This window comes from Hypanus sabinus, chromosome 13 (genome assembly GCF_030144855.1).
Source record: "Hypanus sabinus isolate sHypSab1 chromosome 13, sHypSab1.hap1, whole genome shotgun sequence".
NCBI lineage: Eukaryota > Metazoa > Chordata > Chondrichthyes > Myliobatiformes > Dasyatidae > Hypanus > Hypanus sabinus.
Window position 1 is genome coordinate 31,780,174 of NC_082718.1, and position 25,376 is coordinate 31,805,549.

A 25,376-nucleotide genomic window follows, 5' to 3' on the forward strand; every position below is an offset into this window, starting at 1 on the left:
AACCACGGAAGCAATAAATATCGAGAACATGAGATATAGAATCCTTGGAAGTGAGTCCCGTGACAATGGGAATATCTGAATGATGGGGCGTGAAGCTGAGTGAAGTTATCCCCATTGGTTCAAGAGCCTGATGGTTGAGGGACAATAACTGTTTCTGAACCTGGTGGTGTGAGTCCTGAGACTCCTGTACCACCTTCCTAATGGCAACAGTGAGAAGAGAGCATGACCTCAGCAGTGCAGGTCCCTGATGATGGATGCTCCTTTCCTGTGACAATGTCTCATGTAGACGTGCTCGATCATGGAGAGGGCTTTACCTGCGATCGAAATTTATATTGAAGCAGAACTGCTGTACGTGCCTTCAAAGCACAGATTTAAAGAGATTTTCTTGATTCTACAATGACCAATATGTCTTGCATAAAGCAAATAGCATTCCCTAATCCATTTATAACCAGTTCACATTATGGAAGCTTGCGTTCTAGCAGAACACCCTGTATATGATTTGTAATAATTGGTTGTAAAACAAAAAAAAACTCGGTGACCACTTTATTCAATACAGGATTGGGATCTGGTGTGGTCTTCTGCAGCAGCCGATCTGTTTCAAGGTTCAACGTGTTGTATGCCAGCGATGCTCTTCTGCACGCCATTGTACTATCATGTGGTTATTTGAGTTACAGTTGCCTTTCTGTCAGCTTGAAACCTGTCTGGTCATTCTCCTCTGACCACTTGCATTAACAAAACATTTTCACACAGAGAACTGGCTCTCACTAAATTTTTTTTTGTTTTTCACACCATTCTCTGTGAACTCTTGAGACCGTTGTGCATAAAAGTCCCAGGAGATCTGAAGTTTCTGAGATACTCAAACCACCCCATCTGGCACCAACAATCATTCCACAATCAAAGTCAAATAGATTGCATTCTTCCCCATTCTGATGTTTGGTCTGAACAACTGAACCTCTTGACCATACCTACATGCTGTTATGCATTGAGTTGCTGTCATATGATTGGCTGATTAGATATTTGCATTAACAAGCGGGTGTACCTAATAAAGTGGCCACTGAGTGTATATTCTTCCTGTTACAGAAGAACATAAGAAACAGGAACAGGAGTTGGCTAACCAGCCTGTCAAACCTGTTCTGCCATTCAATAAGATCATAAATGATCTGGCTGTGGACCACTTACCTGCCTTTCCCCATAACCCTTAATCCCTATGCTATGCAGACATCTTCTAACTGTGCCTTAAAAATATTTAACAAGGTAGCCTCTACTAACAGATCCCTATATCTGGTTATAAACACAAGAGATTCTGCAGCTGCTTAATGAAGGGTCTTGGTGCAAAATGGGTTGACTGTTTATTCCCTTCCATAGATGCTGCCTGACCTGCTGAGTCCTTCCAGCATTTTGTGTATGTATCCTTACACCTGGCTTTTGTCCCCTTTCTTTCCAGTCCTGATGAAGAGTCTTGGCCCAAAATGTCAACTGTTTATTCCTTCATAGATGCTGTCGGATTTGCTGAGCAGATTGGCATTTTGTGCGTGTTACCCTGTATCTAGATAACTAAAAAATCCATTTTTATGTGTTGTTTTCTGTGTATAAATTAGCCGCTAAAAGAACAATGAATTCTGTTGCTATCTGTGAATCCTGGTAGTTTTTGCTGGAACAGAAGTAATGCACTTTAAATACATGCCTTTTTTATATAATCTATTGGGAGGCAATTTGCATAGAGAGTCATATAATTAGTCCATGACCTTTCCTTGAGAAAGATAATTCTTTTCCTTCTGAAATATACTTCTGCAAAGTACATTTTATTTTGAAAATTGTAATCATTTGACATTATTTACATAATTACAAAGGCCTTTCATTGAGAGCTAGAAAAGAGCTAAAAAAAAAGGCTGCTGCTTCACAACGAGTATCGAGGTAGCTCTTCATCCCCACCCATGCATTTCATGAGCCCCTCATTACTTTCTGACAAGTAACTGGAACTTCCTGTTATATTTCATCGTTCACGGGCTTGGTGGGGTTGAAGGGAAGAGAAGAGAACTCAGTTATTGTTCTGAATGCGATTGAATCTCATACTGGAGCCTCAGGACTGTCGCAACCAGGCTCAGAAACAGTTACTACCCCTCAATTATCAGGCTCCTGAACCAAAGGGGATAACTTCACTTGCCCCATCACTGAAATGTTCCCCCCAACCTATGGACTCATTTTCAGGGACTCTTCATGTTCTTGATATTTATTGCTTATTTATTATTATTATTATTATTGTTGTTATTTATTTTGTATTTGCACAGTTTGTTGTCTTTTGCACTCTGATTGAATGCCCTAGTTGGATGGTCTTTCACTGATTCTGTTATAGTTATTATTCCAAAGATTTGTTGAGTATGTCCACAAAAGATGAATCTCAGGGTTATATATGGTGACATATATGTACTTTAATAAGATTTACTTTGAAATTTGAACACCAGAATCAGGGACAGTTATTACCCTTTAGTGATAAGGCTCCTGAACCAAAGGTGATAACGTCACTTACCTCAACACTGAACTGATTCCACAACCTGTGGTCTCACTTTCAAGGATTCTACAACTCATGTTCTCAGAATTGTTTATTTACTTGTGTTTTTTATTCTTTTCTCAGCTCAAGCTGGTAAAACCTGAGGTACGGGCGTAGCCAAGCACACTTATTTCTCAATTCTTCGGGAACTTTCAGACTATTCTAGTGGTGTTTAGTATTGTGGCTTTCTGGGGGCTTACTTGAATATTGCTGTGTAGGCCTCATTGTTTAATGCTATTGTGTAGTGGCTTTGGGCTGATACCAATTGTAGCAATTACTGTTGGGACAGTGTATACCTTGTTCATGTTCCAAAGTCTGTCAATTTCCTTTTTTAATTCAGCATATTTCTGGTGCTTTTCACCTATTGATTTCTGTGTGTTATGTGTGTTTGGAATGGCTATATCCATTAAGTAAGCTGTTCTTGCTTGTTTATCCTGTATTATTATATTGGAACGGTTATCATGGATTGTCCTATCTGTAATAATGGATTGGTCACAATATAATCTGTAGGAGTCTGACTCTAAAACTGTATTGGGCTTGTATTTATAATCAGGTATGGTTTCTTTTATGAGTTTGCTGTACGGCATCATCTTATCTCTGAAGGTACGTAGACTGGAATAGCTTCCCAGACTTATTCTGCAGGTTCAGAACTGCTCTTTGGTTGGCAGATATAGATGTTTCAAAAATGAAGTCAAAGTCGAGTTTACTGTCATCGACACAAGTCCACGTGTGCACAGGAGGAAGAAAAATGTACTTATGGCAGATCACAGCCACATAGCATCAGATAAGCAGCATTCACAAGAAAAGCATAGAAGAATCATAAATTCAACAATAAAACTCAATTAGATTTTTAGTACGTGCAGTCAGATAGAATTAGAATAGTTTTTTTATTGTACCGAGATACAGTGAAAAGCTTGTCTTGTATGCTGTTCGTACAGATCAGATCATTACACAGTGCATTGAGGGAGTACAAGGGAAAACAATAAGAGAACGCGGGGCAAAGTGTAACAGTTAACGAGGAAGTGCAGTGCAGCTAGATGGTGAAGTGCAAGATGAAAATGAGAGGTCCAGAGTCCCATCTTGTCATTTAGGGAACCATTCAATAGACTGATAATTGTGGGGTAGAAGTCATCCTTGAGCCTGATGGTACGTGTTTTCAGGCTTTTGTCTCTTCTGCCCTGTGGGAGAGAGGAGAAGAGATAATGTCCAGGGCAAGTGAGCTGTAATGTTATGCTGCCTGCTTTACTGAGGCAGTGAGAAGTGTAGACGAGGGAGGGCTGGTTTCTGTGATGTCCTGGGTGTTCACAACACCCGACAGTTTCTTGCAGTCACAAGTAGAGCGGTTGCCGTACCAAGCCATACACATAACACATCCCGATAGGATGCTTTTCAATGGTGCAACGATTAAAAAATCATTTAGTAAAATCACATCTGGTCTGATTAGAACTTAAACACATTTCCAGCTGAGGTGCCCATGAAAAATTGTACATAATTTTTTACAAGAAAACAAGAGACCATTTTAGTTCCTGTGTCAAAATCGATCCTGCTAATGAGAGCTGTTTATGATAAGTCTGGTATTTTTACAGTCACCATTACTGACATTTACACTGCTGACTTATCTATTTACTTGAATTTATTCACCCCACTGCCACAATGGGACTCAAACTCTTGCCTTTGGATCAATGGCCCACAACCCTGGCTGCTTGTCTGCTGACCGTTGTACTTTCCATGTGGCTGTGGTCTGTTCATCCTGTTAGTCATGCTCTTTGTATTTCCGCTCTGTTGATTGCTTGTTTCTGAATTTCAACATGCTGCCTTCCTGTCCTGCTATGGAACGTAGAGTCATAGAGTCGCAGGAAAGGCCTTTTGGCTCAACTGCTCAATGCTGACTTTGTGCTCTGCCAAGTTCCAAACCATAGCCCTCCATACCCCGGTCATCTGTGTATCCAAAGTTTGCTACAGTTGAACCTGCATCTACCACTTCTGCCGGCAGCTCACTCCATATACTCACCACCCTCTGAGTGAAGAAGTCCCACTCAGAATCCCCTTAAATATTTCACCTTTCACCCTAGACCTATAACCACTAGTTCTAGTCTCACCCAACCTGTGGAGAAAAAGCCTGCATTCACCCTACCTGTACCCCTCATAATTTTGTATACCTCTATTAGATCACTTTCTGTGCCTTGCCAAGTGTTTAAGTGCTTTGGTGGTGTGACACAGCATTGGTGCTGCCCTCTAGTGTTCATTTGGCAGAAAGCAAAGCACATTGTGTTAGACAGCAGACTGCTGCAGCACTCATGGATTCAGGGGCTTGAACTGTTTTTTTTGTGTGTAACTGAATGTTTACTACTATTTTATTTGTGCTGTGTTTTGTACCTTGTCTCCAGAGAAATGCTACTTTGTTTGGCTGCATTCATGGGTATTCATGTATAGTTGAATAGCAATTAAACTTGAACGTAGTGACTGCATCTGATTCCACCACCTCCTCTGGCAACAAGTTCCTGATATCAACCATCCTCTGTAACAATCTGTCTTCTCGCATCTCGTTTAAAACATTAACTCCCTTTGATCCCAGGATGGAAATGACAATATGAAAGGATGTAATTTTAAGGTGTTCAGAGGAAAGTATGGGGGATGTCATAGGTAGATTCTACACAGAGAGCAGTGGGTTGCGTGGAATGCGTTGCTGGCAGTGGTGGTACAGGCAGGTGCATTCGGAATATTTAAGAGTCCCTTAGATAGGCAGATGGATGATAGAAAAATGGAGGGCTATGTAGGAAGGGTTAGATTGATTTTAGATGAAATGGAGACACCTCTTTTTCCCTTATTAGGGAGAGAGAGAGCCTGTGGTGTGTCGAATACCGGGTGAATGAGGAGTCTTTGGGGTACTGCAAGTCTGTGTCTTTGCTGTTGTTTTGCTGAATGCTTGAGTGCTCAGTGGTGGGTGCTGATGGGTTTCTTTTGCCATTGGGGAGAGGAGGAATCGTTGCTTGCTGCCACTTACGCGCAGGAGGGAATGGAGCTGGGGGGGAGGGACTTTGGGGTTCTAACGTTTAATTGTCATTCATTCTTTGGGGGACTCCTCTGTTTTCATGGATGGTTGCGAAGAAGAAGCATTTCAGGATGTATATTGTCGACATTTCTCTGATGTTAGATGTACCTTTCAAGCCTTTGAGTAGATTTTAAAGTCGATACGACATTGTGGGCCTAAGAGCCTGCACTGTGCTGCAATGGTGATATTCTGTGTCCATTAGCTCATCCTCTCGCCTAAACCCTTGGCCTCTTTTAAACCTTTACCATGGGGAATAAAGAATCTGACCATCTAACATTATTGCTCAGAGCTGGGCCAGAAGGAAGTCACCCCAAGTACCTACATAACACAAGAATGTCGCTAGAGGGTCACACTCTCAATATGAGGTCTGAAGATTATAGGTTCAAGTCAGAGCCCAGGATGAAAAGTCCACAGCTCAGTACTGCCGGGGGGTTTGGGGGTGTGGCACAACATTAGATCTGCTCCATCAGGTTCCTGTGGATTTGACTGACAGACAGATAGACAGACATACTTCATTGATCCCGAGGGAAATTGGGTTTCGTTACAGCCGCACCAACCAAGAATAGTGAAGAAATATAGCAGTATAAAACCATAAATAATTAAATAATAATAAGTTAATCGTGCCAAGTGGAAATAAAGTCCAGGACCAGCCTGTTGGCTCAGGGTATCTGACACTCCAAAGGAGGAGTTGTAAAGTTAAATGGCCACAGGTAGGAATGACTTCCTATGATGCTCAGTGTTACATCTCGGTGGAATGTGTCTCTGGCTGAATGTACTCCTGTGCCTAACCGGAGATTAAAGTCTGTCTTTAAAGAGATTTAAAAACAAATTGTACATTGAAACATCAAAATAGACAGTAAAGTGCGTTATTTGCTTCTATGACCGACACAGTCGAAGGGTGTGGAGGGGACAGCCCACAGGTGCCATCATGCTTCTAGTATCACAACTCACTAACCCTAACCAGTATGTCTTTGGAACGTGGGAGGAAACTGGAGCACTCAGAGGAAACCCACATGATCATGGGGAGAATATACAAAACCCTTACAGACAGTGGCAGGAATTGAACCCGGGTCCCTGGTGCTGTGATAGCATTACCTGAATCACTGCGCTACCAAGCCATCCCCTTGATTGACATTTTTTGAGGAGGCAATGAGGTGACTGATGAGGGTAGGGAGATGGCTGTTGCCTACGTGGACTTTAGAGCTGCTTCAAGTCGGTTTGGAATATCCCACTGCACTCTATCAAAGGAGACTCAGGGAATTAATCCATGGCTGCCTCGTCCATGATTATCCACGAACTGTGAGCCTGTATTTGCCATTGGTGGTCTGGTCTGAACGATGAAGGTGGAGCCTTAACTCAGGTAAATGTGAGGAGTCTCAAAGTAGAGCTGGGACCTTCTCCCCAAAGTCCCAACTGATTTCTGAGTTTAAAGTTTTCTTACTTGTTTTTAAAGCTCTTAATGGGCTGGAGTGCATCACAGGATTTTGTTTCTTTTATAATCCTGCTTGAGCTCTCAGATCGCCGGTCTCTTAAATTTAAACAATCTCCCTCAAGCGATAATTGGCAGGTCAGCCTTTTTGAACTAAACTCCGAAACTGTGGAATTCATACTTAAAACTATAAGGGACGCAGACTCAGTGACACTTTTAAACGCCAGCTCAAAACCTATTTGTTTAACCTTGCTTTTAACTAACATCATTTTTTCTTTTATTTTCATGCTTATTTTTATTTTTTTACTTTGTTTTCACATCTGTGCTTTTATCCCATTGTAAAGCACTTTGAACTACATCATCTGTATGAAAGGTGCTCGGTAAACATGTTATTATTAAAGTTATGATTATATTTATCCCCTAAATCATTACCTGCTTATGGTTTCAACCATCTCAACTCTGAACTGATTCCACGACCTATACACTCACTTTCAAGGACTCTACAACTCGTGTTCTGGGTTTTATTTATACATTGTTATTTTTTTCTGCACAGTTTGTCTTTGGTTGTTTGTCAGTCTTGGTTTTGCTTTGAACTCTTAACTTTGAAGTTTGCTGTCACGTATGACGGTACATTGAAGTTCTTGTGGAATTCATTACCACAGACTCCTGTGGAGGCCAAGTCAAGCGGAGGGTGATAGGTTCTTGATTAGTCAGGGCATCAAAGTTTACGGGGAGCAACAGGAGAACGGGATTGAGAAGGAAATTAAATCAGCCATGATCGAATGATGGAACAGACTCGATGGGCCGACTAGCATAATTCTGCTTCCGTGCCTTATGGTCTTAGCACAGGCACCTAGGTACGGAATATAAATTGTACTGTAGCGGTGTGCTACACGCAGCGCTAAAATAATGACACGGAGTCAGTAAACTGCAATTAAAGATGATTTTATTCAAACTTCACAGCCTTGCTTTAAAGCCTCCCTCATCCCGCCCTCCCTGGGCGCGGATGCTCCAAGGGACACGTACTCACAAACCCCCGCAGGCTTTTTTCCCTTTGTTGCAGACCTGGCCTTTGTGCCCGCACGCTGGCTATTTGTGAGCCGGTTCGAGTGCGCTAGGAAGTGGGTCGCCACAGTACCTCAATTATTCAAGACAGTGAAGAAACAGAACTTTCATAACAAGACATTAGTGCAAGAAAAAAATTACAGAGACAAGTCCACGGTAGTGCAAGAAGTGGTCTGTGGGGATGGGGGAGAGTTGGGTGGCCAACAGGCCTTGACTTTACTGGTTTGCCAACCTGATTATGAGGACATCAATGGTTACAGGGAGAAGGCAGGAGAATGAGGTTGAAAGGAAAAATAAATCAGCCATGATCGAATGGCAAAGCAGACTGGGTGAGCAGAGTAGCCTAATTCATTCTTAAGTCTTATGGGCATCTGGCCCCATCCATGTTGCTGTCCTTCAGACACAGAGCAGTTTTAGACACTGGTCTGTCCTCTAATTTTCCCCCTTTCCCTTCCCTAAATTTTAACCTGACCCCTAACTCCCCTCTTTGTCCCCAAAGTCATTCCTAGGAGCCTTAAGAATAAGCGAAGTAGCTACGAGGTCGGAGCCATGACCTCAATGTGGGCCACAACTCAATGCCATGTTGACATTTCATTTTTACATTTAAGGTTGTGTGTGATCTTTAATTTTCAGAGACTTTCATTTCTCAGTGTGGAACATCCTCAGAGAGCATAAGGCCAAATTATTCCAATTCAGAAAACATTTCAATATCAGCAGCTTTGGCATCCAGATTAACCTGTCCTTATCAGTGGATTTTGCAATTTCCTGCACATTTATTAGAAATGAAAGAATCAGGGAGCATTTTTAATTAAAAGCAAGTCTTTCCTCCCTGAACGAGTCTGCAGTAATCTTACTGTTTGCAGAAAATACCCAACCCAATGATCCCACCACAGCCTGTAAGGAGTTTGTATGTTTTCCTGTGACCACATGAGATTCCGCCGGGTGCTCCAGTTTCCTCCCACAGTCCAAAGATGTACCAGTTGCTAGGTTAATTGTTCAATGTAAATTGTCCGGTAATAAGGGTGAGGGTTAAATCGGGATTGCTGGGCAGCATGGCTCAGAGGGCTGGAAGGACCCATTCCATGCTGTAACTCAACAAATAAATATGTAAAAACACCAGTCTTACCCCACGCAAAGGGGCAACACCTTTGAAATTGTTAACACAACAACTGCTTTGTATGAATCCACCCCTCCACATCACCAATCACCACTGCCTCACCATTTCATATCAGAGTCACCTCATGTACACACACTCCAGTGCCTAGTGTCACTTTATGGACATACAATCAATCAATGCACATAAGTTTTCTTACGTATTTATATTTATTCTGTTTTCTTTTTATTATTGTGTTCTTCATCTTTTGTGTTTTTTTTGTGCTCCACCAGATCTGAACTAACAATTATTTTGTTCTCCTTTACGCTAGCGTATTGGAAATGACATTAAACAGTCTTCGATCTTGAATTAAACACAAGAGATGCTGGAAATCCAGAGCAACACACACCAAATGCTGGAGGATACACAGCAGGTTCAGCAGCATCGATGGAGAGAAAATCAGTTGACGTATGGGGCCGAGAACCTTCATAAGGACAAGAAAAGAAGGGGGAAGATGCCAGAATAAAGAGGTGGCGTCCCTCCCCCACACCCCATTTTATTCTAGTGCCTTCCCCTTTTCTTTCCAGTCCTGATGAAGGGTCTCAGACCAAAGAATCGACTGTTTATCCCTCTCCATAAATGCTGCCTGACTTGTTGAGTTCTCTAGCATTCTGTGTGGAATTAAATACCGGCTGGGATTTCTTTTTAACAAAGCCAATTGAATAGATTTCTGATGTCAGCTGAATTTCTGATAAAGTCAATTAATGTTCAGGAAAAAAATAAATCGTGGGGCAAGATTCACCACTGCATGTTAATTAGTAAATATTTCAATGGAGCGGGAGCCTATAAAAAATGAGATTTGAGGAAAATTCATGAACGGTTCTTTAAAAAAGTCTTCTGTCTAGGTATTGCTGATGCAGAAATCCCATCCCCTGGTGTCCGAGGCTTTCATCTAACCCTTAGAGAAATCTTTCTCTTGTTGCTTTTTGGTTCAAACTTTGCACACAACTCTGAGTGACACAGATACAGACCCAGGCAGCATCTGCTAGAAATTACAGACACTGTGCACACGTTGAGCCTGGGTTTCTCTGATTAGTGACTGCGCAGCTAATGTAATTACATCCCACAAGAGGAACTGAGAGCACTCCCTGTCTACAGAACCCACGGCCTCTCCTGTTGTTTCGCTCAGTGGCGTCTAAACCACTCCTCTCCCCTTGAGATCCAAAGTGGCTTTAATGAACGTAGTTGCCATCCTGATCTTCATTCAAAGACATAGGATAATTTTATTAGTATCACATTTTATATACATTATGTCATAGCTTTTAGAGTCATGGAGAAGGAAACCTCTCATCTCAAACCTCCACTGCCTTGCGGCTATACCCACTCATTGGGAGGGCATCAGGAGTAAACCCCGTGGGAAAATCTGGAGCTTGAGTCCCTAAGGCAGTCCTACATTATATTCAATGCTGATTGGCTAGTGGTGGTGCCAAAATGTATCGGTCTCTGCCGTTCCTTTGGGTCCATCAGCTGCATAGAGAGGGAATGCCTGCTACGTGGGCAACAGCTCCATGTTGTACTGTCCAGACCTGCGTATCATGTAGGCAGCTAGGACGTGGCACCCATGGTCAACTCCAACCAACGAATGGCCTCTCTTTTAAAGTCAGAAGGTCAGAGTCAACGTCAACTGTTCATTTCCCTTCACAAATGCTGCGTGACCCACTAAGTTCCTCTAGTGTTTTGAACTTTGAAGATTCTTTGGAGTTTGTGATGGAGGACCTTGGACATGAAATGTTAACTCTGTTTTTTTCTAACGCAGATGCTCCCTGACCTTCTGAGTTTGTTGAACATTTTCTGAACATTTTGTTTTATTTCAGACCTCCAGCATCTGCAGTTTTTTTTTTAATTTTAAAATTTCTCATTTTTCACATAGAAAAGTAGTTACTTGTCTGCAAGATGTTTTGCAATATGAAAGGTGCTCCAGAAATTGAGGTTTTTCTTTGTTTTGCTTAAAGATTAGCTTTATTAAAATTTAGTTTTATAGGTCACACGTACATCAAAACAGTGAGATGCTTTATTTGAGTCAACAACCAACACGGTCTGAGAATGTGCTGGTAGCAGCTCACAAGTGTCACCATGTTTCCAGTACAAACATAGCATGCCCTCAACTCGCTAACCCTAACCCATATGTCTTTGGAATGTAGGATGAAATCAGAGCACCTGGAGGAAACCCATTCAGTCTCAGGGAGAACATATAACCTCCTTACAGTCAGCGATGGGAATTAAACCCTGGCACTGTAAAAAATTACACTAGCTGCTACGCTACCATGCTGCATACATGCGAGGGATATGTGCTGGTGTTAGAAGACAGAATATGTGTGCAGGTGGGTGGGTGGTTGGGAGGGACGAACGGGGTTTGTTTTGCCACTTGGAGTGCTCTTTGCTCAGGATTCCAGTTTGTATAATGTCTTTTCCAGTACACAAGTATAAAGGAGAACAAAATAATTGTCACTGCGGATCCACTGCAGAAGAAAAAAGAAGCACAGTAAGAGAAAGAACACAATAAAAAACACAATAAATGTAAATACATGAAATAGCTTATATGTATAGATTGATTGTATTTCCATGAAGTGACACAGGCACTGGAGTTTCTGTACATAGAGTGACTGACAGGAAATGATAAAGTAGAAGGGGCTCAAAGTTCAAAGTAAATTTATGATCAAAGTACATTTACATCACCATGTACAACCCTGAGATTCTTTTTCTTGTGGGCATACTCAACAAGTCTAAGGAATATTAATGCTAACAGGATCAATGAAAGACTGTCCATTTAGAATGCAGAAGACAACAAACTGTGCAAATGCAAATATAAATAAGTAACAATAAATATTGAGAACATGAGATGAAGAGTTCTTGAAAGTGAGATCATAGATTGTGGGAACATTTCAATGATGGGACAAGTGAAGTTGAGTGAAGATATCCCCTCTGGTTCAAGAGTCTGATGGATGAAGGGCAGTAACTGTTCTGCTGTCCAGTGGTGCGAGTCCTGAGGCTCTTGTACTTTCTACCTAATGGCAGCAGCAAGAAGACAGCACAACCTGGGTGGTAGGGATCTCTGATGATTGATGCTGCTTCCCGACAGCAGCATTTCATGTAGATGTGTTCAGTGGTTTAGAGGGCTTTATCCTTGATGTACTGGGCCAAATGCACTACTTTTTGTAGAATTTTAAAGGTATTGATGTTTCCATTTCAGGCTGTGATGCAAGTAGTCCATGTACTCTCCACTACACATCTACAGGAGTTTGTCAACATTTTAAATATTATGCCAAATCTCCGCAAACTCCTAAGGAAGTAAAGGCACAGGCATGCTTTCTTTGAAATTGCACTTACGTGCTAGGTCCAGGACAGGTCCTCAGAAGTCTAACACCACACAAGTGCACACTACTGATGCCAGTTAGAAACGGTTCAGCAAGTCTCCTGATCCAATTCAGCAGCATTTTGTCTCAAATAAACAAAGGAAGACCTGGTTATTTTCTTGTTAGTGTTTGTTCTTTAAGAATCGTCCTAAATAAGTGACTACACTGATTAACTTGGTGGCCCAATTAACCAAATCCATTGTATAGGTCCTTAACGGCAGGTAAGATGTTGCCAGTGATGCATGAGACAGTTTCGACTATGCGTTGTAGTGCCTTCCTGTCCGCCGTAGAGTAGTTCCCGTACCATGCAGGGATGCAGCTTGTTAGGATGCTCTGTTCTGCACATCTGTAGAATGTGCAAAGTCCAGCTCTCTTCAGCCTCTTCAGAAAGTGGTGAGCTTTCCTGATTGTGTAGGGTGTGTTGTGGGACCATGAGAGGTTGAACGAGGTGTGCACTCCCAGGAGTTTGAAACTGCTTGCAGTTTCGACTGCTGTGCTGCCTAAGTAAAGAGGGGTGTGAATGGTGAGAGTTCTCCTGAAATCGATAACCATCTCCCTTGTCTTGTTGACATTGAGGAAGAGATTATTTACCTGGCACCAGGCCTCGAGCTCTTCCACCTCTTCTCCGTAGGCCATCTCATCCTTGTTGGTGGTGTGCCCCACCTCTGTTGCGTCATTGGTGAACTTGAGAATGTGACTACTTGGGTGTTTGGCTGTGTGTGAGCAGTGTATACAGCGGTGGGCTGAGCACACAGACCTGGGGCCGGGGAAGGGGGGAAGGTACCTTGCTGAGGATGATGGGGAGTGAGGTGCAGTTATGCATCCTGACTATCTGAACACTGTGGGTGTGCTATGATGTCACGGGAATGTGTGGCAACGCTTGCGGGCTGCCCCCAGCACGTTCTTGGGTGTGTTGGTTGTTAACGCAAACAACGCATTTCACTGTGTGTATAATAAATCTGAATCTCAAACTAAACCTGGATTAGGTGGTGAAGAGAGAACACTGGTCTTTGCTAGTTAAGGTTCAATGGAAGTTAAGACTACAGACATGTGAAACACAAGTTCAGCAGTGAGTTGAGTCCTGTCCGATCACCACATTACAGGAATGATGTGATAACCTTCTAGAAATCTAAGGATATCCTTCAGTGTCAGGATGAGGAAAGATGGTCTATTCTTTATAACAACCTTTCCTTTACCTCATGTCCAGAGAACACGTCTTGCATATACGTAGCAGCTTTCTTAGTCCCAGGACATCCTTTAAAATCTTTTATAAAGTACTTTATAATCCTTTATGACACTTTATCAGTAATTTGTGACTCTATTGTGTGGTGTGCAGTACTGTGTAAAAATTTTAAGCATACGTATACTGTGTGTGTATGTGTGTATATATATAGTGAGAGAGAGAGAGAGAGAGAGCTATTATGCCTAAGGCTTTTGCATAGTTCTGCAGTAATTTTACGTTTTGCTCTGTACTGCTGCCACAAAAGAAAACAAATTTCATGACATATGTGAGAGATGATAAACCTGATTTTGATGTGGGTCTCTATTGTGGACTGAGAGTGGTAAGAGATCAGGGAGAGGGGAATCATGGTTGGGAAAAGAGGAAGGGAGAGGGGAAGGAACAGGAAGCACCAGAGAGACATTCTGTAACAATCAATAAACCAATTGTTTGGTATCAAATGGCCTTGCCTGGTGTCTCAGGGCTGGGTGTGTCTTCACCCCTACCATACCTCTACCCTTGGCTCTCCAGCTCTGCCACCTATCCCACACCCCTCCCGCAGCACTCCATCCTCACCATTCCCAGCATTCTTTACTCCTGCCAGAGTTACAAACCTGCTCTGTGCTCCACATTGACAAATACATTACTGTGCAAAAGTCTTCGGCACCCTAGTCATAGTTATAGTATGACTATAAAAGATAGTCATCCCCCCTTGAAGTTTTCAGGTTTTATTATTGTACAACATTGAATCACAGTGGACTTAATTCGGCTTTTTTGACACTGATCAACAAGGAAGACTCTTCTGTGTCAGAATGAAAACAAATTTCTACAAATTGGTCTAAATGTATTACAGTTATTAAACACAAAATAACTGATTGCATAAGTATTCACTTCCTTCAAGTCAGTATTTAGTAGATGCACCTTTGGCAGCAATTACAGTCTTGAGGATATGGGAATGTGAGGGATATGGGGGAAAAACTGGAAATTGGAACTAGATGGGAGAATAGTTTAGCTCATGGTGGAGTGGCGGAGCAGACTCGATGGGCTGAATGGTCTACTTCTGCTCCTTTGTCTTGTGATCTTGTGAGTCAATGTGGATAGGTCTCTCTTGGCTTTGCACATCTGGACACTTCAATTTTTCCCCAATATTATTTACTTAACTGCTTAAGCTCTGTCAGATTGCATGGGGATCTTGAGTGAACAGCCCTTTTCAAGTCCAGCCACAAATTCTTAATTGGATTGAGGTCTGGACTCTGACTTGGCCGCTCTAGGACATTAACTTTGTTATTTTTAAGCCATTCCTCTGTAGCTTTGGCTTTATGCTTGGGGTCATTGTCTTGCTGAAAAACAAATCTTTTCCTGAGCCACAGTTCTCTTGCAGACTACACCAGATTTTCCTGTATTTTGCTGTATTCATTTTACCCTCTACCTTCACAAGCCTTCCAGATCTGCTGCAGAGAAACATCCCCACAGCATGATGCAGCCACCACCATGCTTCACATTATGGATAGTATGTTTTTGATGATGTACAGTGTTCGGCTTACACCAAACATAGTGTTTAGTCTGATGGCTAGAAAGCTCAATTTTGGTTTCATCAGACCAGAGAACCTTCTTCCAGCTGACTTAAGAGTCTCCCATGTGCTTTCTGGCAAACTCTAGCTGAGATTTCTCTTTGCCACTCTCCCATAAAGCTGTGACTGGTGAAGTACCTGGGCAACAGTTGTATGCACAGTCTCTCCCATCTCAGCCACTGAAGCTTGTAACTCCTCCAGAGTTGTCACAGGTCTCTTGGTGGCCTCCCTCACTAGTCCCCTTCTTGCACAGTCACTCAGTTTTTGAGGAAGGCCTGCTCTAGACAGATTTACAGCTGTGCCATATCATTTCCATTTTTTAATAATTGATTTAACTGTACTCCAAAGGATATTCAGTGAAATAGACATTTTCTTGTATCCATCCACAAGATGCTCGTGGAGGCTTAGGGAGAAAGAAAGGGAGAGGGGAGCACCAGAGGAAGATGGAGAGCAGGCAGAGTGATGGACAGAGGGAGAGGGAAAAAAGGGGGGAGGGGGGATAAAACTAAATATATCAGGGCTTTCCGCCAGAGAAAGCAGGATCTCCCAGTGGCCACACATTTTAATTCCACGTCCTATTCCCATTCTGATATGTCTATCCATGGCCTCCTCTACTGTCAAGATGAAGCCACACTCAGGTTGGAGGAACAACACCTTATATACCATCTGGGTAGCCTCCAACGATGGCATGAACATTGACTTCTGTAACTTCTGTTAATGCCCCTCCTCCCCTTCTTACCCCATCCCTGATATATTTAGTTATTTCCCCCCTTCCTCTTTTTTTTCTCTCTCTCTGCCCATCACTCTGCCTATTCTCCATCTCCCTCTGGTGCTCCCCTTCTCCTTTCTTTCTCCCTAGGCCTCCCATCCCATGATCCTTTCCCTTCTCCAGCTCCATTTCCCTTTTGCCAGTCACCTTTCCAGCTCCCAGCTTCACCCCACCCTCTCCAGTCTTCTATCATTTCTCATTTCCCCCTCCCCCTCCTACTTCCAAATCTCTTACTATCTTTCCTTTCAGTTAGTCCTGACGAAGGGTCTCAGCCCGAAACTTCGACAGTGCTTCCCCCTATAGATGCTGCCTGGCCTGCTGCATTCCACCAGCATTTTGTGTGCATTGCTTGAATTTCCAGCATCTGCAGATTTCCTCGTGTTTGCTTCTTGTATCCATCTCCTGGCTTGTGCTTTTACGGAGTTGCTTGGAGTGTTCTGTTGTGTTCAGGGTGTAGTTTTTGCCAGGATACTGACTCAGTAGCAGTTGAACCTTCCAAATTCAGGTGTATTTTTACTACAGTCAATTGAAACACCTTGACTGCACACAGGCCTCCAAAATCAGACCTCCACATAACTAATTATGTGACTTCTAAAACCAATTGGCTGCACCAGTGATAATTTGGTGTGTCACATTAAAGGGATTGAATACTTTTGCAATCATTATTTTATGTTTTATATTTGTAATTAATTTAGATCTCTTAAGCCATATTAAATCCACTATGATTCAATGTTGTAAAACATGGGAAACTTCCAAGTGGGGTGAATACTTTTTACGGGCTCTGTATGTGCTTCTGTAAGAGTCTTATGTGCCTAAGACTTTTACACAGCACTATGCATAGCATCTTTCTTGGCCCCAGGACAACCTTTATAACCATTCATAAAGTTGTTTATAATTCTTTATAAAATATAAGTACTTTATAATAAATTATATACTTTTTGACCCATATTTGTGGGAACTACAGTAGCCTATTTACATATAACAAGTTACTTCCAAGGGCAATATGATATAAAAGCAGTTCAAAGTCAAACTTGAGTTTATTGCCATCTGCACGAATCCATGTGTGCAAAGATGCAATGAGAAACTTGCAGCAACATCACTGGCACAGAGAACCAGATAAGCAGCATTCACAAGAAAGCATGAATTAAGCATATATTATCTATTTATCAAAATCAGAATCAGGTTTAATATTACTGGAATATGTCATGAAATTTGTTGTTTTGTGGAAGCAGTACATTTCAATATGTAATAAAAATTTCAATAAGAAGTATATTTTTAAAATAAGTTAAATAATTAGTGCAAAAAGAAGGGAGAATAGTACTGAGTTAGTGTTCATCGAGTCATTGTCCGTTCAGAAATCCGATGACAGAGGAAAAGAAGCTGTTCCTGAAACGTTGATTGTGTGCCTTCAGGCTCCTGTACTTCCTCCTTGATGGTAGCAATGAGAAGAGGGCATGTCCTGGATGATGGGGGTCCTTAATGATGGATAACAATTTTTTGAGGCATTACCTTTTTACAGGAAAGAACAGAATAAGAACAAAATAAAAATCAATTTTAGTGCAAAGTGGTGATCATAGAGATGGCTACACCTATCCCCACCTTTGTGCTTATATTCTTTCTCATCTCCCACCTTCTTCACCTGGCTTCTTTCTCCCTTCCTGTTCAATCCTAATGAAGTGTCTTAGCCCGAAATGTCTACTGTTTATTCCCCTCCATAGATACTGCCTGACCAGCTGAGTTCCTCCAGCACTTTGTGCGTGTTGCTTTGGACAGACAGCGCTGTTATCTTTAGGTAAAGTCCCATTCAGAACTGATAACTGGAATTTTTGTAACATGTTCATATTTCTTCCATTAATAGAAGCCCTTAATGTATGTGACTGGACAGGAAGCCTCTTTGTAAACATGATAGATTCTGCAGATGCTGGAAATCCAGAGCAACGCACACAGGTTAGGCAGCATCTATGGAAAGGGATAAACAGGCAACAATTCTGGCCAAGACCATTCATCAAGTACAAGTTCAGTTTTGATTGTTATTCAGCCGTACATGAATACAGCCAAACGAAACAGCCTTCCTCCAGGGCCAAAGTACAAAACGCAGTACCAAAAGCACGTAGCATATAAAGCTATGATAGCAGGAAAACATATAGTCACTAAACAAATAATATAGCCCAAGTCCCTGAGCGGCATGGCCTGTAAATTGTTTATGCATGGGATGTTGCCCTTGTCCAGCTGATGGCAACCCTGCTAATGGTTTGTGTTTTTTTTCTAGCCCAAGCTCCTGGCAAAGGAGCTGCTCGACTTGGTGGCATCGCACTTCAGCCTGAAGGAGAAGGAATACTTTGGGATAGCATTTACAGATGAAACGTAAGTACTCCAATTCCGCCTACCCAGAGTTTCCACGGATCCATCTTTCATGGTACCTGCGATAAGCAGGTGACAGAGAGTGAAGATGTCATCAGTGTGGACTGAGATCATGCTGTAGGAATGTGAGCCTTAATGTTTGGTTATTTTAGGGCCTTCAATGTTATATCTAATGTCAACTCATATCCAAATAATGTCATCATAAAGTCCATCTCTGGTCATTGTAATGGCTATCTTACGTCTATTTAAAGTCCATCTAATATCATCATGATGCACATCTAATGCCATTGTAATGTCCATCTAATGCACATGTAATGTCACTCTAATTGTATTTAATGTCCATTTCTAAGTTGTAAAGTCACCCACTGGACCATATAATGGGATCATTTATGTGGTCGTCTCCAATGGGATGGACGTGTGATCATGGAAAATTCATCGATGTAACTTGCTCATTTTGTCTTCTTGAAAAAATGCAAATATTAGAGTACAGAGGATGAACATATTCCAGTGATTCCTTGTGATAATATTCAGACTTATAGATGAACGATACAGAGTGGATGAAAGCTCTTGGGCCCATCCAGTGCATGCTGGCCACGGTACTTCACCCAGCTAGTGCCAATTTCCTGTGGTTGACCCACCTACTCCAAGCCCTGCCCCTCCAAGAACCTGTCCAAGTGCTTATAAATGATAGTATTGTACCCGCCTCAACTGTTACTTCTGGCAGCTCATGCCATATGCGTGAGAACTTTTCCCCTCAGGGCCTTTTTAAATCTTTTCCCCTCATCCTAAACCAGTGCCCCTAGTTTTGGAACTCCCTATGCTGGGGACAGTGTGGATGGTAACAGTCTTTAATGGTCGTTCATAGCTTTAAAAGCTTCCATTAGGTTGCCTCTCATTCTTCTACGTTCAAAACTTTCAACTCCCGTGTGTGTGAGTTCAAAGCTTAAAGGCATGACTGCTGGCATGTGGTACCTGCTGGCTTCTGAACCAGACATGGATAGCTCCTGTGTGCCTAGAAATCAGATTGGACTCATTTCTAGGTTGCTAATGTTTTTGTTGGTGTCCCCCACAGTAAAGGCTGGTTTACACCAGAAAGGTGCAGTCCTTCAGGATCTGCACCTCCAGGATCCCCAGTGAAACCTGGCATGGTTGAACACAGCTGCTAGTTCTCCATTCCTTGGAACTGAGGCTCCAAAGATCCACTCTCCATGGCCCCAAGTATAAGAAAGGATGTGCCGGCATTGGAGAGGCCCCAAAGGTTTACAAGAATGATCCCAGGAATGAAAGGGTTAATGTATGAGGAACATTTAAGGCTCTGGGCCTGTACTTGCGGGATCCCATTGAAACCTATCGAATATTGAAAGGCCTAGATAGGGTGGATGTAGAGAGAATGTTTCCTATAGTGGGGGAGTCTAGGACCAGAGAACACAGCCTCAGAATGGAGGGATGTCCCTTTAGAACAGAGATGAGGAGGAATTCCTTTTGCCTCAGGGTGGTGAATGTGTGGAATTCATGGCCAAAGACGGCTGTGAAGGCCAAGTCATTGGGAAAATTTAAAGCGGAGATTGATAGGTTCTTGATTAGTCAGCGTGTCAAAGGTTACAGGGAGAAGGCAGGAGAATGGGGTTAAGAAAGAAAATAAATCGTCAGCAATGATGGAATGGTGGAGCAGATATGATGGGCCAAATGGCCTAATTCTGTTCCTGTGTCTTATGGTCTTATAATTTCCTCAATGGCGGGGAGGCTCGTAGCTATGATGGAGCTTGCTGAGTCTACAACACTCTTCAGCCTCTTGAGATCCTGAGCATTGGAGCCTCCACACCAGACAATGACGCAACTAGTCAAAATGATCTCGTATGTTCATAGAAACCTGTCAGAGACTTTGGTGACATACCAACTCCCCTCCAGCTCACAGCAAAGGAGGAACCTCAGACTGAGTTCCGCAGATTTGAAAGGGAAGTATGTCCATAGTAGAGCTAAAATGTAAGGCTGAAATTGATTCTGTTGGCTGGTGCAAATGAATTTCACAATCAATTTAACAGAATAAAACTATATTGAGTAATCAATAAGTTTCTGGACTTTGGCGGCTTACGGGGTCTAATTCTGTTAACCTCTTTGCTCTTTGCATACTTTATTAAAACCCTCACTCGGAATGGGTGTTTGCACACACTTACTGTTGATGTTATTGGAGATTAATGTTGACATTTATTGCTGGGTTTTTTTTACGTGGAGCCTCTGCAGTCTATTCCCATCTCTGTAATCAGGTTATTAGAGGCACTAAAGTCAAAGACAGATAGATAGCTTTCTGTTAAGCAGAGGTGTTACAGGATTTGGGGAAAGGAGTAAAGGGTAAAAGTCAGATCTCACATCAGGCAGAATCTGGCCGAATGTTGAACCGGCTCCAGGGATTGCACTCAGAGGACACTTTATTAGGTACACCGGTATACCTCATTAATCCAAATATCTTATCAGCCAACCATGTGGCAGCAACTCACTGAGCTGGGGGTTTGTGGTTCAAGAGGGCAATAGAGCAATAATAAGGACCTTGCAAGCATTTAAGGAAAAGGCAGAGGATTGATCCCAACATTGGTGTTTGAAAGTGATCTAAAGAACCTCCTTCAGCAGTATTGTGCATTGATGCTATTAAACTTCAGGCCTTACAGTGTCTATGGTTCAGCTCTGCATACCCAGTGACAGCATTGCTAAGTAACTGAAGAGATTTCATGCACATCATTTTTTGTCAATACTCATACTCATTACATTGTGCCTTCAAACTGCCTGCTCTAATCAGTAGAAGATGCTGTAGTTACAACATAGGTTCTGTTTGTCTTCCATGTTTCCTCAAATAAGTTGACTTTATTTGATTCACAATGGTTTGCCATAAGACCCAGCCTAAGAGGCCTCGAAATCACTGTCTGACAATAGATATACAGTAGGTTTCAGTGATAAGGGTTCAGCTATTATTTGATCAGTTATAATGCATCTCTCTCTCTGTTCCCACAATGAGAGCCTTCATTGTCATTATCCAGATGTACTAGCCAAAAAACAAGTGCAATATACTGTATGTTTATGTAAAATGCTTTCAAAGCATTCTTGAAAAACTTTAATTGCTTCTGCCAAGCTGTTTGTCAAGCAGAATACTATATAGTTTATGTCAATATACTTAGCACATTAAATAAATATTTATAAAACCTAATTTCGATGTCATACAGTAGAAGCTGTTATTTGAAATGGCATCGTGGAAATTATGTTAAAAACTTTACCCGTGGGAGTTAAAGTAAAGGAGACATGATCTGTTTCGTGGTACAAGACACTTCTCAACCAACAAGGGTCAGCTGTTACTATAGTACATAGCGAAATATAGTGAGACAGACTGGGACCGCAGAGTCACAACTCACATATAGCACACTTTATTCTGCGTTCTGTTATTGTTTTACCTTAATGCTCTGTGTAATGACCTGATCTGTATGAACAGTATGCAAGACAAGCTTTCCACTGTATCCCGGTGGATGTGACAATAATTGCAAAGTGATCCTTTGAGTTGAGTATGATGTTCTTCTAAGGGATTGTGTATTGGTGGGTCTTCAGATGGCTGCAGAGGCCGATCTAGGCACAATCCTGCCCCCTTTTGCCACAGGAATTAATCTGGCACGTTATGGTGGAATCCCTTAATGGAGAATGCCAATAGGCTGGTCCTGGACTTATTTCCACTTGGCATGATTAACTTATTATTTATGGTTTTATATTGCGATATTTCTTCACTGTTCTTGGTTGGTGCGGCTGTAACTAAACCCAATTTCCCTCGGGATCAATAAAGTATGTCTGTCTGTCTGCTTGACTTTGTTTAACGAGAGGAGGCTCAAGCCACTATACAGTCCTGGACAGATTAGAATCGGTCCAGTGGCATGCATTGCAAGATTGCCTCACTGCTGCAGCCTTCCTCCGCCTTCACTGCCATTGTGATGTGTCATCGTCTTCCACCAACTCCACTGTTGAGGTTTTGGTTGAATTGCTCTTTATCTAGAGCTTCCCCCTTGACCTTACTGCTATGGGCAACCCAGCAGGAGCTAAACGCCAGACAACATTGCTCTCGGTATCTTGGAAACTCAGCAAGCCCCTCCACCACTACAAGGTGATGATCCTCAGAGAACATGTCACTATAATAAATTCCAGTAAGTAGTTGGAGTCTTTTACGTACCAGAGAATGTAGCTTGAGGAGAACAAGGAAAGGTTAAAGGAGAAGTTCAGGGCATGTCTTTTCTGCAAAGTGTGATGAGTGCCGACAGAACGTGTAGTCTGTGTGCCCTTGGAGTATTGCATACAGTCCTGGTCGCCATATTATAGGAAGGAAGTGGAGATTGTGGAGAGAGTGCAGAAGAGGTTTACTAGAATACTGACTAGATTAGAGAGCAGTGCTATGAGGAGAGGTTGGACAAATTTGGGTTGTTTTCTCTGCAGCACCAGAGGTTGAGGGGAGATAGTGGTTTTCAAAATGATGAAAGGCATAGATAGGATAAGCATTCAGAATCTTTTCTCCAGGGTTGAAATATCAAACACCAGAAGACATACCTTTAAGGTTAGAGAAGGGAAGTTTAAAGACGATGTGAGGGGCAAGTTGTTTTTTACACAAGTGCCTGGAATTGGTTACTGGGGGTAGTAGTGGAAGTAGGCTGTCTGGTGGAGTCTAAGAGGCTTTTAAATCATCATCATCATTATGCCCCACGTCATATGACGATCATTGTGACCATGATTGTTCTTGGCATATTTTTCTACAGAAGTGGTTTGCCATTGCCTTCTTCTGAGCAGTGTCTTTATCAATACTCTTCAGAGACTGTCTGCCTGCTGTCAGTGATCGCATAACCAGGACTTGTGATATGCACCAGCTGCTCATACGACCATCCACCACCTGCTCCCATGGCTTCACGTGTCCCTGGTCAAGGGGTTAAGCAGGTGCTACACCTTGCCCAAAGATGACCTGCAGGCCAGCAGAGGAAAGGAGCGCCTTACACCTCCTTTGGTAGAGACGTATCTCCACCCTACCACCTTAAATAAATAGACTTAAGAATATGAAGGGAATCGAGGAAGGTGGATGATACACAGGAGTCTAAGTCAGCATCAAGATTAGCACAACATCGTGGACCCAACAACCTTTCCAGTGCTGTGCTCTTCTGTATAAGAAGTACCGAGGCAAAAGAACTTAACAGCTGTGATCTTAACAAATGATAGGGCAGTGTTGACCTACCCTGTTCTCTAATGGTACTCCAAGACTGAGGAGAGGACCCATTTTGCACTGTCCTTTGGGCCTGCTGACGTTTGTGGATGAGTTGACACATGTTTCACAGAACACAGACCATTACAGCACAGTATAGGCCCTTCAACCCACAATGACGTGCCGAGCTTTTAACCTACTCCCAGATCAATCTAACCCTTTTCTCCTCATAGCCCTCCATTTTTCTGTCATCCATGTGCCTATCTAAGAGCTTCTTAAATGTCCCTCATGTACGTAAGTGCCTCTACCACCATTCCTAACTGTGTTCCACACACCTATCACTCTCTCTCTCATAGACTTGTTTCTGACATCCCCCACCCCCCCCCCCCCCATACGTTCCTCCAATCACCCACTGACCACCTCCTGCACTACCATGGACTTGTCTGTAATTGTGTTAGAAAACCTGGCAGAGGGATCTGGCTGTCAGGATTGGGAAAACATTGATGTGTGGAAGGAGATACGAGGCCACCGTTTATCTCCTGTGTAGTGAGGCTGGTAAAGCTGTGGAACGCAGGAACTATCAGAGTGAATTGCAGAAGGAAATGCTCTCGTAGGAATCCTCACATAATTACCTCTCAACTTTTTATAGATGAATACTCCACTGCTCAGGAGCGGTTCCTCTAATCAAGCACTTTTCAGAGAGAAAAAAAACACTATCTATTATTAATTTTACATCTGAAGAGAGTAATTAAAATCACAAAAGATAAAATAGAGAACAAGTGGGACTTGCAATGCCAGCATATCTCACAAAACTGTCAGAGGAATTCTATCCAAAACCTGACTTCAAATACAGTGCATTGATGTGAAGTGTGAAAGATGAGGAGTGGCTCCCAAAGTTCAAAAGTTCAAAATAAATTTATTATCAAAGAACATATATGTCACCATCTGCTACCCTGAGATTCATTTCCTTTCAGACATTCACAGTAAAACAAAGATCAATGAAAAACTACACAGAAAGACAGACAACCAACCAGTGTACGAAAGAAAACAAACTGTGCAAATACAAAAAGAAAAACAAAATAATAATAATAAGTACATAAGTAGTAAATAATATTGGGAACTTGAAAGTGAGTCCAAAGGTTGTGAAATCAGTTCAGTGTTGAAGTAAGTGAAGTTACCCACTCTGGTTCAAGAGCCTGAAGGTTGAACGGTAATAACTGTTCCTGATCCTGGTGGTGAGGGTCCTGAGGCTCTTGTGTGCCTTCCTGATGGCAGCAGTGAGAAGAGAGCGTGCTCTGGATAGTGGGGTCCATAATGATGGATGATGATTTCCTGCAACAGGGCTCTTTGTAGATGTGCTCAGCTGAGGGGAAGACTTTACCTATGATGTACTCTGTGTACAGGATGTCACCAACAGTTTCTCAGTCAACTTGTTTCAGCCAGAGGTGGTTGAGAGAGTAATAGCGAGGGAGTGTTACAGTATGGAAACAGGCCCTTCGGCCCAGCTCATCCATGCAAGCTCATCCTATCTGCCCATGTTTAGCATGTACCTCTCTCAAGATTCAAGATTGTTTATTGTCATTCTTCAGTATATTAGTGTAAAGGAGAACAAAATCATTGTTACTCCAGATCCAATGCAGCTTCAAA

At 42.3% G+C, this 25,376-nt stretch overlaps 1 protein-coding gene across 2 annotated transcripts in view; it reads left to right on the forward strand.

The window, feature by feature from the left end:
* The window catches only part of frmd4a (FERM domain containing 4A), a 359,939-nt gene that overhangs the window by 154,230 nt on the left and 180,333 nt on the right, over positions 1–25,376 (forward strand). For both annotated transcript variants that reach the window (XM_059987419.1, XM_059987418.1), the window contains exon 3: positions 18,429–18,523. In XM_059987419.1, coding sequence (XP_059843402.1) covers positions 18,429–18,523 — 95 coding nt within the window. The remainder of the gene's footprint in view (positions 1–18,428; positions 18,524–25,376) is intronic.